The 15,509-nt window shown below is 33.4% G+C and overlaps 1 protein-coding gene across 1 annotated transcript; it reads right to left on the bottom strand.

Moving 5' to 3' along the window:
- Window positions 1-9,757: 9,757 nt before the first annotated feature.
- On the bottom strand, window positions 9,758-12,418 carry LOC133700847 (protein SRG1-like). The gene is made up of 4 exons (XM_062124546.1): window positions 11,929-12,418; window positions 11,371-11,618; window positions 10,606-10,930; window positions 9,758-10,206 (listed from the first exon to the last, which is right to left on the bottom strand). The coding sequence occupies exons 1-4, from the start codon at window positions 12,175-12,177 to the stop codon at window positions 9,970-9,972; spliced, it is 1,059 nt and encodes a 352-aa protein (XP_061980530.1). The 5' UTR covers window positions 12,178-12,418; the 3' UTR covers window positions 9,758-9,969.
- Between the last annotated feature and the right edge of the window lie 3,091 nt (window positions 12,419-15,509).

Here is a 15,509-nt window from a genome sequence, read left to right as displayed (position 1 = left end):
ACATCTTTAAATAATCTTTTAATAACAACTAAGTTAGATGAAAATACCCAAACATTCCTAAATTATAAAAGGATAATTTCATGGTAGCAATCCACAATAATTTATATTTATAACTACAATGAAATCTCATGCTATTTAGCTTTTTTTTTTTGGTTTTAATATCCTTATTGAGACTAGTGTCTTTGTAGTTTGCATCTGAAATGTAATAGATGCCTCTGATATTATCTTTGTAGCTTGAACCTTCTGTTATGCCACAGTCTATGCTAATGAAACCTGAAAAAAGTGGAAACCTGAGCCTATCAAATTTCAAACAAGCCGAGCTTGAGTGTTAGTAGATAGCTTACCTGTTGCGGGCGGCCTGATTTAAAAAAAAAAAACATAAAAAAAATAATGAATAAGCATTGTAAGTGTATTTTAAAAAAAATACAAAAGAATTAACAGCTCCACATCATAGAAATAGAAAGAGAACGGAAAAAACACCAATAGTCAATCCTCATAAATTGAAATCCTATAAGTCAAAACGATGAAAAATAAAATAAAATAAAATAAATCAATGAATAAACAAAGTAAAGAAAAGAAATCAGGGAAACCCATGTTTATCTAAAAAAATAGAAAAAAAATTCTCTTTGAAAGTAGGAAAAAAAAACCAGATAATCAAACAAAAAAAAAATCTGAACCAACCCAAGTTAATTTTAATAACTTACAACTCAATATATGAGATAGAGATATCTTTATAAAAGAATAAATTAAAATAAATTATAAAATTTAAGATTTAATAAATCAATGTCAAATGATAAAAAAAAATTAATTTTTTTAAAAAATTAAAAATACAGACTAAACTTAAACCGAGCTAATCATCAAAACTGGTGGATCGGGTCATGATTATAGAAGATAAACACACAAAAATAACAATCCAAAAATAAAAATAAAAATGATAAATTTTCCTATCTTTCTTCTTTATATTGTTATTTTTTTTATTTAGAGTTTTAAATTTTTTTTTTTAAGAAATGAATATAACTACAGAAGTAACTGCCAATAATTACTCTGTAGATCCATTTTAAAAAGAGAGGCACAAACAAATATGTAAGAGAAAATTACATTTGGTCCATCGAAACCGATAGCATGAAATTTATTTATTTTTATCCTAAAATATAGTAATCTGAAAGTAACAATAAAAATGAGATTTTTTTTCTCTTTATTGTTTTGTTAAGTTAGCAATTCGAATGCATTTACATGAGAATTCTTAACCCTTAGATGGGTTTTTAGTTGTCAGGAGTGAAATGTTGGGAATGGAAATGGAGGAATTGAAATGAAAATCAAGAAAATAGAACGATATTTTAATTATAATATTGTGCTAGGATAATAATAAAGAATTAAAATGAAATTTTAAAATTTTTTATGATTCATTAGAAGAAAAAAATGAATAATAATAAAAATTATAATTTCTTCAATTATAATATCAGTAAAAATAATAGAAGTAATTTCTGTGATGTTATCCTAGTTGTGGTAGAAAAGAAGGAATGAATAAATAACTGTGATGATAATAACAATATGGTGATAATATTAATAAGTTTTTTTTAAATAATAATAATATAAGCACTATATTAATAGCTAAATAATAAATTTTGAGTAATTTAACCTAAATAATATATTATTTATAGAAAAAAATCATTATCCTTTCTTCTTCTTTTCTCACTTATAAAATTATGTTTAATTTTCATTACCTGTCTCATTTTATTCTATTTTTATAACTAATTAACAATTAAAATTAAAATTAAAATTTTTATCTATACTACTACCATTTCATTACTTAGGCATCGTTTGTTTGCTGAAAAGTAGTTTTTTTGAAAAGTGAATTTCAAGAAAGTGAATTCCGGAAAAGTGAATTATTTTATAATATTTGGTAGTGTAATAAAAAATAAATTAGAAAATATTTTTCATTGTTTGGTTATGTTATAGAAAATGAGATGGAAAATAATTTATTAATGTTTTATTTTTTTCAAGTTTATTAAAATAATGAGGAACAAATTTTACAAATTAAAAAGTTTAATGAAAATGAAATTGAAAACAATTATAGTTTTATAAATTATATCAAATAAAATAAATAATAATCAAAATAATAGAGATCAAATTTAACAAATAAAAAAATTGAAAGTTGAAGAAATTAAAATAATAATAATAATAACCATTTCATAAATTATTTCAAATAAAATAAGTAACAATCAAAAGAATGATGACCAAATTTGATAGATAAAAAATTTCAATTAAAAAATGATAAGGAAAAAGCAAATAACAATTATAAAAATGAGGATCAAAGTTAATATAAAAATTAAATTCTAAGGGATGAAATTGAAAAAAAATATTCAAAACAAAATATATATAGCAATCAAAAGTTTGAGGACCAAATTTGATATAATCAGCAAATAATATGATATTTTTAAATTTTTCATAACTTTCGGAAAGTGTTTTCCGTCTAAAATAAAAAGAAAACACTTTCCTGGAAACCAAACCAAATTTTCCTTTGACTATAAAATATTTTCCGTTGACCAACTTTTTTAATGACAAACAAACACATAAAAGTTTAGAAAATAATTTTCAAAAAACCACTTTCCATCAAACAAACACCCTTTTATTATAAAACATCACTTTATAATATAAATTAAAACATACTAATTAAATTTAATGAATATTTATTAATATGATCAACAATGAGATTAGCCGAGCTTTCTGGCTATATTAATATATAAAAAAGTTAAAATGTTTTGTATTAAATTAATTTATTTTAGTATTTTTTTTTGAATTGTTTTCATATTTTAATATTAAAAATAAATTTTAAAAAATAAATTTTTTTAATATATTCTAAATAAAAAATTATTTTAAAAATTTAAAAATATCCGTAATACCTAACAAAACCTTGAAACGTATAAGAAATCTACTCTGGCCCTTCCAATTTCCAAACACCCACCCTTTATTTCTGCAACAGAGGAGAAGTCTTCACCCTCTTCCAGACGACAACTCTTCTCTCTTCTCTAGTCTTTCTTCCGTCATGAGTAGGAGTGTGAATTTAGTTGTTTTAAAAGTATTTTTTATTTAAAAATATATTAAAAAAATATTTTTTTATTTTTAAAAATTATTTTTAACATTAATGTAATGAATAAATATCAAATAAAATAAAAAAATAATTTTTTTTAAAATTTTTTCAAAAATAATTTTAAAATACAGAAACAAACGTATCTAAACCTCTGCAAAACCCCATGATCACTTTCCCTCCCTTTCCTTCCATTTCCCTCTGCCCTCCCTCTCCCTCTCAAGAAAACCTCCCTGTTAGCACAACACAATCTGACAACAAGCTTTGTCAGAGTTCAGTGGAGAGATAAGGGTGTCCATGCTAGTGGAGTAATAAGGCAGAATTCTTTCACAAATGCCCCCTACGATGCTGCCCACATTGTTCTACAAAACTGCCGAGTTTAATGGAGAAAAGTCAGGAGATAAAGATGTCTTCAAGGGTAACAAATTCAAGTCAGAATGATAGTCTAACAAGATAAGGAGACTGTTGTAATTCATCCGAAAGTAAAAGGGACTCTGTGATTCCAAGTCAGAACTGACAATGCATGGAAGCCGCCTCATGTCCTTGTTCATGCTTATCAAGATAAAGTGATAAACACTCAAGATAATCCTTAGTTGGCTAGCTCTTTGAATCCTTGTATATGTCATCTTCAGTAAACTTTAAATACTCTGCTTATGGTAATGTAATGTATCTAATAACATTGTATGTTCACGTTTCAGTAAACAAACCATTAGAACAAATTGTTCTACTCACGTCTTCAGTTTTTCTTTATGGTATCAGAGCTTGTGTGAGCATACAAGTAAAAATAATGTCTTCACTGTCTCTAAATGTTGGAAATTTCATTACTCTCAAACTCAGCCCAAATAATTATCCCCTATGGCGAGAGCAAGCTTTGGCTCTTGCAGAAAGCCAAGACTTAGTTGGCCATCTCACCAATGAAGACCCTGCACCCATCCAATACATCACACCAGATGGCAGTAACATCACACCCGGAGAAAAACTTGAACCCAAACTAACAGAAGCCTTTATTGCTTGGAGGAAAGCAGACCGCCTTCTGCGAGGGTGGATCATTGGAACACTTTCTGAGGAAACATTAAGTCTTGTTGTAGGACTTGACACAGCCTGTGCTGTTTGGGAAGCATTCAAAAATGCATATGCACAAGATTCACAAGAACGTGAATTCACACTGCGTCAACAGGTAACATATTTTCGTAAAGAGGAAGACAAAACCATAGGTGAGCATATTCAAAAATTCAAAGGATTGTGTGATAGCCTTGCTGCCATTGGAAAACTTGTCCCTGATAAAGAAAAAGTCTTCTGCCTTCTCACGAGTCTTGGACCGCAATACGAAAATTTTACAACTACCATGCTAAAGCCTCCAAGACCATCATATACAGAATTGGTCTCACAACTTCAAAATCTTGATCAAAGACGTAGCTGGTTTTCCAGTCAGTCAGATGCAGCAGCGTCACCATTCATTCCTCAGTTAGCATTCTATGGACAACAACAACAACAACATCACCACCTCCCTTACAGGTATCGTAATAACTCCCAAAAATTTTCATCTAATGGAAGAGGTTTTCAGGCACAACAAACCAGAGATGAAGGTCAAAACCGGCATGTTGATGCTCCACAACAACGACGTCCTCCTCCATTAGGAGAGCGTCGTATGACTATAGCGGAAAGAAATCTCTACCGAAATGAAAAATGTCAGTATTGTGGCACCATAGGACATGTTGCCAAAATCTGTTGGTGGGTGCCCAAGAAGACTACAAAACATGATGATATCCCGCAAGCTCTTGCTGCACTTACTCTTGATAACACAGTAGTAGAAACTGAATGGACATCAGATACAGGACCATCAAACCACATGACAGGCCAGCCAGGTATGTTGTCTAATATTCGTGAATATTATGGTACAGATTGTGTTATTATAGGCAACAGATCTTCCTACCAATTCTTGGTATTGGTGATACTCTTGTTAAACAAAAGAATACTGCTTTACCTCTCAAGAACGTTCTGTTTGTCCCTGAATTGAAAAAGAATCTACTCTTAGTAAGTCAACTAACTACTCAATTTCCAGTTAATTGTGAATTTTCTGATGTTGATTTTTGTGTCAAGGAACGAGCAACTGGACAACCAGTGATCACAGGACGACGCAAGGGTGATCTTTATGTTCTTCACAACTCACCAGAACTTTATTTTTCTCATCGTTTTAAATCCGGATCAGCAGATATTTGGCATCAACGTTTAGGATACCCTCAAGTTTCAGCTTTGCAGTTATTAAAAAATAAAGGATTGATTGATGTCATAGGAGCAATAAAAACTGAACATCTATGTGATAGCTGTCAGTTAGGAAAACTCAGTAGACTTCCTTTCTCTAGCTCTGAACACTCAAGTACTGATATTTTTGAAAAAAATTCATTGTGATTTGTGGGGACCTGCCCCAACTTTATCTATTGGAAAATTCAGATACTATGCTTGTTTTGTTGATGACTTATCTAAATATACTTGGATAATCCCACTCAAATATAAATCTGATTTTACGAATACATATTTTGCCTTTGAACAATATGCTAAAAGACAATTCAACAGACAAATCAAAATTTTCCATTCTGATGGAGGTGGAGAGTTCATCAACTCAAAACTTTCAAGTCATTTTCTTTCCATGGGAATTATTCATCAGATATCATGTCCGTATACTCCAGAACAAACAGGTATGGTTGAACGACGCCACCGCGTCATACGAGAGCTAGGTATGACCATGCTATTTCATAGTTGTGCACCATTATTTCTATGGGTAGAAGCATTCACTACTGCTGTTTATCTCATCAATCGCTTGCCCTCATCATCCATTAATTTTGAAACTCCATACTTTAAGCTACATCATACTCATCCGGATTACTCTTCACTGCGTACTTTTGGCTCAAAATGCTTTCCTTACACTTGGGACACACGACTTAACAAATTTGATCCCAAAGCTGTTCCCTGCATCTTTGTAGGATATAGCAGTACTCATAAAGGATATAAATGTTTCCATCCAAAAAGCAAAAAAAATTTCATTTCACGGCATGTGGTCTTTGATGAATTGCTCTTTCCATATAAACCTGTAAACAATCTTGCTTCTACTCCTTCTCCACAACTTGCCCTTAGCATTTATGATGCTTGGCTACCTTGTACTAATATTCTTGCAGAGTCCTCTGAGATAGTAGCAACATCATCATTGCCTACAGCTGGCACTCCTTCATCAACCCCGCTTGGTGAATTCTCCCTGTCTCCTGCCCCACTCCCCCAAATGTTTAAAGACTCAGAGTCACTTGCTTCAATGATGCTTCCTACTGATAGCATCACCCATCACTGTGTGAGGGAAGAAGATAGTTCTTCTCCTAGAACTGGCCCCACATCCTCTGCTTCTTTAGCCCCTGCTGCTGTGTTTCATGAGGAAAACCAACGTATTATGCCTGAATCAGATGAATCAACACCATCTCTGCATATGGTTCAACCAGATGACGCTGATAGTTTACTTTCTCCCCAATCAGCTCTAACAGATGATCCACCTAGTTCGAATTAGTCTCCCCAGGTATCTTTCCCTCATTCCATGACTACACGGTCACACCATGGGATTGTTAAGCCAAATCCTAAGTATGCTTTATCAACAACATACTCCTCTTCTGTCCCACGAGAGCCAAGGAGTGTTCAGGCAGCACTAGCTCATCCAGGTTGGCGAGCAGCAATGAATGAAGAATTAACTGCCCTGCATCAAAACCAAACCTGGATACTGGTTCCTCGCACCTCTGATATGCATGTTATTGGGTCCAAATGGGTACTTAAGACAAAGCTTAAACATGATGGTTCCCTAGATCGTTTAAAAGCCAGGGTTGTTGCCAAAGGATTTCATCAAATTGATGGCATTGACTTCACCGAAACCTTCTCCCCTGTGGTAAAACCAAGCACCATTCGCATGGTCATAACAGTAGCACTTGTTCAACAGTGGTCCATTCGACAACTTGATGTCAAAAATGCATTTCTATATGGCTTCCTCTCCGAAGATATATTTATGGAACAACCGCCTGGAATGTCAGATTCCCAATATCCAACGCATGTCTGCAAGCTCCAACGAGCTCTATATGGCCTTAAACAAGCACCCCGTGCTTGGTTTGATCGGTTCAGCACCTTTTTACTTAAAATATGGTTTCTTTTGTAGTTTAGCAGATCCTTCATTATTTATCTCTCATGCAGATCATGGCTCATTAATTCTTCTTCTCTATGTTGATGACATACTACTCACAGGTTCAAATGCAACCCTTGTTACAGAATTTATACAACTCCTCAGTGGTGAATTTGCAATGAAAGACCTCGACCATGTTCATCACTTTCTTGGGATTGAAATATCTCACACATCAGATGGTCTTCACGTCTCTCAATCTCATTATGCCCTCACCATCCTTGAACGTGCGAACATGATAGATTGCAAACCCATGAGTACACCACTTGAAGCAAAGACAAAGACCTCCTCCGCTGACACCCCTTTGGATGACCCGAGTTATTTTCGGGGTCTTGTTGGCTCTTTACAATACCTTACTCTCACACGTCCTGACCTTTCGTATAGTGTTAATTTTGTGTCCCAATTCATGCATGCCCCAAATACTACACATTTAAAAATGGTCAATCGTATTCTACGTTTTGTAAAAGGAACTCTCCATACCAGGTTATTTTTAACTTTACAAACTACACTTGATCTCTTTGCTTTTTCAGATGCAGATTGGGCAGGATGTCCTATTACAAGACGCTCTACTACTGGCTACTGCATCTTTCTCGGAAAAAATATAATCTCTTGGTGTTCAAAGAAACAACATACAATCTCCCGCTCAAGCACTGAAGCTGAGTATCGGTCCATGGCTAACACTGCAGCTGAAATTACTTGGCTGACCTTTCTTCTCAAAGATCTAAACATCCCACTCAAATCTACTCCAGTACTTTATTGTGACAACCTCAGTGCACTTCACTTGACAATTAATCCAGTATTCCATGCCCGCAGTAAACATATTGAGTTGGACTATCATTTTGTGCGAGAACGAGTTGCACTTGGACATCTTATCACCCGACATATAAACTCCAGTAATCAGATTGCTGACATATTTACCAAACCTGTGTCAAAAGCTGCCCTCATTTACTTCCAAACCAAACTTTGCCTCCAGCCCCGGCCAAGTTTGCGGGAGGGTGTTAGCACAACACAATCTGACAACAAGCTTTGTGAGAGTTCAGTGGAGAGATAAGGGTGTCCATGCTAGTGGAGTAATAAGGCAGAATTCTTTCACAAATACCCCCTACGATGCTGCCCACATTGTTCTACAAAACTGCCGAGTTTAATGGAGAAAAGTCAGGAGATAAAGATGTCTTCAAGGGTAACAAATTCAAGTCAGAATGATAGTCTAACAAGATAAGGAGACTGTTGTGATTCATCCGAAAGTAAAAGGGACTCTGTGATTCCAAGTTAGAACTGACAATGCATGGAAGCCGCCTCATGTCCTTGTTCATGCTTATCAAGATAAACACTCAAGATAATCCTTAGTTGGCTAGCTCTTTGAATCCTTGTATATGTCATTTTCAGTAAACTTTAAATACTCTGCTTATGGTAATGTAATGTATTTAATAACATTGTATGTTCACGTTTCAGTAAACAAACCATTAGAACAAATTGTTCTACTCACGTCTTCAGTTTTTCTTTACTCCCCTCTCCGCATCCGCTCTCTCGACGCCGCCCGGCCATAATACGACTATGAGTTTCAACTCCGCACCCAACACCTCAAGTCCCAATCCCTCAAGATCGCCATTCTGGGCTTCGGCAACTTTGGCCAGTTCCTCTCCAAAACTTTTTCTCGCCAAGGCCACACTCTCCTAGCTTACTCTCGCACAAACTACACCGATGCCGCCAAAAGCTTAGGCGTCACTTTCTACAACAACCCACATGACCTCTGTGAGAGCCACCCTGAAGTTGTAATCTTATGCACTTCGATTCTTTCGACCGAGAAGGTACTTCTGTCTTTCCCATTTCAGAGACTCAAACGGAGTACCCTTATAGTTGATGTTTTGTCTGTTAAAGAGTTTGCTAAGAATATCTTGTTGAGATATTTGCCTCTCGAATTTGATATTCTGTGTACACACGCCATGTTTGGACCTGAAAGTGGGAAGAATTCTTGGGCTGGTTTGCTTTTTGTTTATGATAAGGTTAAGATTGGTAACGGGGAGGATAGGATTGACAGAGTAGAGAGGTTTCTTGATGTTTTTGCGAAAGAAGGGTGTAGGATGGTTGAAATGAGCTGTTCAGAGCATGATATGTATGCAGCCGGATCGCAGTTTGTCACCCATACTGCGGGGAGATTGTTGAAGAGGTTTGGGTTGGAGACTTCGCCGATTAATACCAAAGGATATGAGACTTTGTTGGATTTGGTGGAGAATACGGCTGGGGATAGTTTTGAGCTGTATTATGGGTTGTTTATGTATAATAAGAATGCTATGGAGCAGTTTATTAGATTGGTTAAGAATTTATGAGATAAACTTATATCCATCATGTGGTTCCATACAAGAGTGTTTGATAACGTGGTTGAAAATATTTTTAGAAGACATTATCTTAAAAATCACGAAATTGATGCTGACATTCTTAAAAGCACTTCAAAAGTACCAGGACAATAATACCAAACGATGCCTTAGATTTTAGCACCAATACCTTCAATCATATTAACATGGAGCTAAATGATGGGAAATAACGAGGGAGTAGTTTTAGGAAACTTCTGCAGATCGATAATGTACATAAATTATCAATAATATGCACGACATTATCAGGCAAGGTGTATCAAGATGATGTGATAAAAACCACAAGGCATCATGCTGATGGCACAGCTCTAAACTCTTGCCAAATGAATTGCCCTCTTTCCTTGCTGGTAGTGTTCCCAGTGCACAACAGAATACTCTTTCACTTTCTTGTATATTTGTTTTCTTTCCTCATTGATCAAACCTTCTTCTGGTCCAATCTCTTTATTTGGTTCAGGTGCGTAGAAGACAGCCACAGAAATCCTCTCCTTCTCCGAGTTGGTCAAAACTCTATGAACTGGGCTCTTGAACATCCCATTGGTCATTATCTGCATTAACTTAGGTAATCAGTCATGAGATGTTTTGTATTACCAAAATTGCTTGTTAGAGTTTAAACTGTTCGAGACACCTGTTATGTAATACATTTTTTCCTTAACATTTATCTAGCCAAGTGAATTATGTCACTGCACTGGCCAAGATGTTTTTGCCAGATCCAGCATGTTTAGGCACAGAGAATTTGGCAAGCACCATGTGTTCCTGAATCTTAGAAACACCCCTTTCCAACTGGTTGTGACAGAATGATGGCCACCATAAAAGCTGCTTAAATTGGTCAAGCAAGAAGAGTGAAAACAGCATTTTCAAAACATAAATTCTCCTGGGGGCTTGCCTGTAGTATCAATGTGTCCCTGTACTGTTAAGATCATATAATAGAGTAGCATCAACCATACCTCCATTTGATCACCCATGAGTACTAGGAGAGCATCAGAAATTGCAGGTACTGTGAACCATCGCTCATCTTTGAAGACCTGAAGACCTTCTACATCGTCTTGCAAGATGATGGTGTACCCTGATCCATCTGCATGGGCTCTCAAACCTAGAACAAGATCAGGCCTCTGACACCGTGAGTAGTAGTTGAACCTTGCTTTTAGTGTTGCTTGTTTGCCAAACTGATTCAGGAAGCAATCTGCTTCCAAGTTCAATGACTTTGCCATAGCTTTTGAAACAAGCTCTGTGAATATTTGCATCCTAGAAGTGTATTCTTCTAAAACCTCTCTGCATAATTATGAATATGTTGTGTGCATATTAGAAGTCACAAAAATTCTGATCTGAATGCAAAATCTTTGAAATTCTTTAGAACAAGTCATTGTGAATCCTCTATTTCTGCTTTTTAGTTTCCTATAATCAAGATCTTTGACCAGTTCTTCCCAAGAATACTATCAGATTCTTTCCGAATCACTGTTGCTACTTATGATTAAGAAGATAATATGAAACATATGTTTAGGACATCTTACTTTTTAACTGTTCTGTCATGTGGAATGTTTTGTGCATTAATTAAATCACAGTTTAGAATTGAGAATACACACACACACACACACACATATCTTGCTGGAGTTTGTTGAGGATACAGGTTTTCTGATAATATATCTGAATTTCCCAAGGCTATCTTTGAACATATTCTAGCAGTCGATGTATACAAAGAGCATGCTGCAGACCTGAATGATTTTGGATTCTCTGGCCAAAACTTATGCTTCCTTCGATCTTCTGGGTATACGTTAAGAAATAAGCGATCAGACCAGTCAAGCGACTGTCCTTCTGCTGGGACAGGATCAGCTCCATATCCTTCAAACTCTTCCACTCCTTTAGCATGCCTTTTCTTCTCCTCCATTGGCTGCTCGAAGAAATCCCTTGCTACTTGGCGAGTCTTATCAAGAAATGATTTTGGAATACCGTGACCTGTTGCCTGAAATCCACAGTTAGTTTTAACAACGTAGCATGGAGCACAAAAACGAAGTCAACTCAACAAAAAGCAAAAGAGGTAGCTTTTTCCTTCTTTTTGTGTCAGGTTCTGGGTATATAGTTAGGGCATAGATAATGATTCTGGATCTGTTGTTGAATATTCATGCTTCTAATGCAACTTGCCTGCACATCTCTTGATCTTTTGGTAAGATCATGCTTGAGACTGGCTTTAGAGTTCTAATGGGTGGTATGTTCAGTATTCTGGGCTATCATTTCAAGTCTCAGTCTCCGTGCAGGGTAAATAAAGTTCATACCTGAAAGCAGCCCCATGAACAAAGAGCTGATCTAAGCCGCTGCAGCTCTTGTGCAGAGCATGGCTCTGAAGAAGAGAGGAGGCTGAGGTCTATGATCGGAATCAGATCAGATGGGGGACTGGGAATTGCTTCATTAGTGCAATCATCTCTACTGATGTAGGGCTTTTGTGGTTCTTCATCGTTGAGGACCATTTCCTGAACACGCTTTGATAGCAAAATCTTTGCAGGGAGAGCTGAAACTCCAGCCATTTTTGTTAGGAAGTTCTGATGTGATTGCAAGTCTGGTCTTTCTGTGATTCTTGCTAATGTTTGTGAGGTGTTGTGGTTGGTATCTATCAGGAACAATCATGTAGAGAAGAGAGCTCAAGTTAGAGGAGCTATGGGACAATCTTTAAATGAATGGTGAGGTGTGCTGGTGCCGGAGCTGGAGCTCAATGAACCGACTCCTGAGCTTAGTTTTGGAAGATTGGCTTGGCTGATTTGTCGTTGAGCTTGAGGTAGTTACTAGATTTGTGCCCTGTGATCCACCTAGGGGGGCAAAATTGTTCTCACGAAAAATGCTAAGGAAAAAATAAAAATATGAGAATCCAATTATTAGTTTAATTGATAATTTAAATAATATGGTTTAAAAAATATATTAATAAAAAAAATTGATAAAAAAGAACATGTTTTAAGTTTACCTGAATTATAAAATAACTCAAAATACCTAATTTACTTGAATATTTAAAAAAAAAACAAAAGAAAATCCTTAGTTAAATTAGATTCACTCAAACTTAGTCATTACATAAGATTGATATAATATCATAAAAAAAATATTAAAAAAAATTTAGAGAATAATTTTTATTAAATCAAATAAAAACATAATAATCTTAAAAACAATAACTTAACCAATCAAACTTAATTGCTCCTCTATCAAATAAATTATAAATGAAAAAATAAAATGAAAATACAAGAATATACTTGCACGTTAAGTTATTATTATTATTATTATTATTTTGCTTTTAAAAGTAATTTCTCTAATTTACTGGCTATAAAAATTAAAAAGGTCAAAAATCTCCTTGGTTATATATATATATATATATATATATATATAAAAGGATAAAAAAGTTATTTTTTAGTGCTTAAAAAATATGTGCAACTCAATTTACCCACGAAATTTGATAATGTTTTATTAATGTCTTAAAAAAACAATATTATTCTAGAAGAAAACTTTGTCAAATCGTTTTTTATGTTGATCAGTAATGAATCACTCTTTTTAGGTATTTGTTAATATTTTTTTTTGTTTGAGTATTTAAACTAATTAAAAAATGCTAAAGGTATTAAAACTTTTTACAAAATTCCTATTATTAAATGATGGTATTTGTGATATATAGGGAAAGTTATTAAATGATAGAGTATGAAATTTCTTGCATTCATAATTATTAGAATGAAATATCTAATAAAAAAACACAGATAAGAATATATGTATAGGTCATTAGATCAGTGAGATTTATAGTTGGATCCTACTTTTATTTTTATTATTTTTTTAAATCTTAATGTTAATTTTTCACTAAAAGTTTTTAGTAATGGCAAAAGAATTAAAAAAATATAAAAAAATGTGAACATCCCGTTTATGAAAGAAACTCACCTGATGAACACCTAATATTATTTCTGCCTCTCTTTTTTTCCATGCTGAGAAGGATTCTTGCCTTATACTTGGAAAAAAAATATGTTATGTTTTATAAATCTGCAATTTCCTGGTTTTCAAGTGTCTGTTAGATAATACAATCCACAAAGTTTTTAAAAAATATTTTTGAGGGTAAAAATAAATTTGACTTAGGGATCAACCCAAGACTAGATCTGAGTCACGAGTTGGGTTGATTATTGACCCAAGTTAATATAATAATAAAAATAATTATTATAATTATTTTAAAACTCAATTAGGATCTCAATCCAAGATAAAAACTCAGGTCACAGATTAAGATGGTCAACCCAGAACAGACATAGATTACATGTTGGGATAGTCAACTCAAGTTAACCCGATGTAACATAAAAATAAAAATGGTTAGTATCATAACTTTAAAATCCGACTCGGGAATCGACCAGAGTCAAGGCCCGGATCATAGATCGGGAGGGTCAACATAAGAATAAAATTGATTATTATCATAGTTTTTAAACCTAGGGAATTGACTTGGGACAATGCTTAAATCACGAGTCGAGAGTCAACCCGGATTGACTTAAATTAAAAAAAAAAAAGCAACCTTATTTCGATGAAAAAAATTCAAAAAGTCAATGGAATTTTACCAGTATTTTATCACGAGTCGTAGGTCGACCCAAGTTTTTTACTAAGTTAGATTGGATAAATTTTTCATGTGTTTTTTTCTTAAACTTGAACCAATTTAGGCTCCAGATTAACCATATCTTATTTATTGTCTATCAAAAACACAACAAAATAAATTATTTAGTCTAGTCTACTCTAGAACATACCAAATATAAAATACGATAGTTATTTTTCATTTTCAGTCTATTTCTATCAAAAAAAATATCTAGTCTCTTTTTTGTCCTATATTCGACTATTCATTGCTTTTCGAGAATATTATTATTTCTTTATGTCATCTCATATATTACTAAATTACCAAAGTAGTCTCTCTTTCTATCATATAATCCTAATAAATATTATTACAACTATTTGTAAATTATTTGTGAAATTTTTTATCTTAAAACAAAAAAACCATTAATTTCAAAATTCATGATATCATGAAGTGGAGTAGATAAATAATGTTACATGTAATATATATATAATTAATTAATTAATTTTCTATAATGATAATAGAATTTTATAATTCATATCATATTTAGCAAGGCTAATAATAATATCTCCTAAAAACATGGGAAATAAATAAAAATGAAACATAATTTAACATAATCCTAAAAATTGAGAGAATAGTTCATTATATAGCATTGCATTTGTATATGGTTTTTCAATTATAAGACTTTCTTGAAAAGAATTTGAATATTTAATTTCATAAAATTTAAAATCCAAAAACAAAAGTCAAAGGAGGCTAAATTAGTCACTTTACAAAAGTTGGAGTGGTATCTATATATTATTATTACTAACAACTATAAAAGAATATGAAAATTACTTTATTCATCTAGTAATTTAGTTATTTTTTTACTATGCTTCCATTTTTTTTAGAAACTATAGTTTTGGTAAATTTAAATCTTTAAATTGAACAAAATGATCAAAGTACCATTATATATATTATTTTTGAAATTGAACTAAATAATTTTTTTTTCCACTTTGTCTCAAGTGGCTATTAGTGTTGGATGTGGTTGTCGATTTACTACTATTGGTCTATGATGTGCAATGACAATCAAAGAGATAAATTATGCCAAATTTAGTTACTTCTTACCCCGCAATGGTTAAGCCATCAAACCAAGCAAACTAATCTCCACTTCCACCACCTCGTCAACAATCATTTTAGCATATCGATGACGATGACAATGTTAAGCAACTCAAACAAGATAAACCTAGCAAAGGTATTTCCATTGGCCAGTTACTTGAATAAACCTTTTTTTTTGTGAAAAAGAAATGATGAATC

Source organism: Populus nigra, chromosome 8 (genome assembly GCF_951802175.1).
Source record: "Populus nigra chromosome 8, ddPopNigr1.1, whole genome shotgun sequence".
Lineage (NCBI taxonomy): Eukaryota > Viridiplantae > Streptophyta > Magnoliopsida > Malpighiales > Salicaceae > Populus > Populus nigra.
This window is presented reverse-complemented; position numbering and strand designations above follow the sequence as displayed.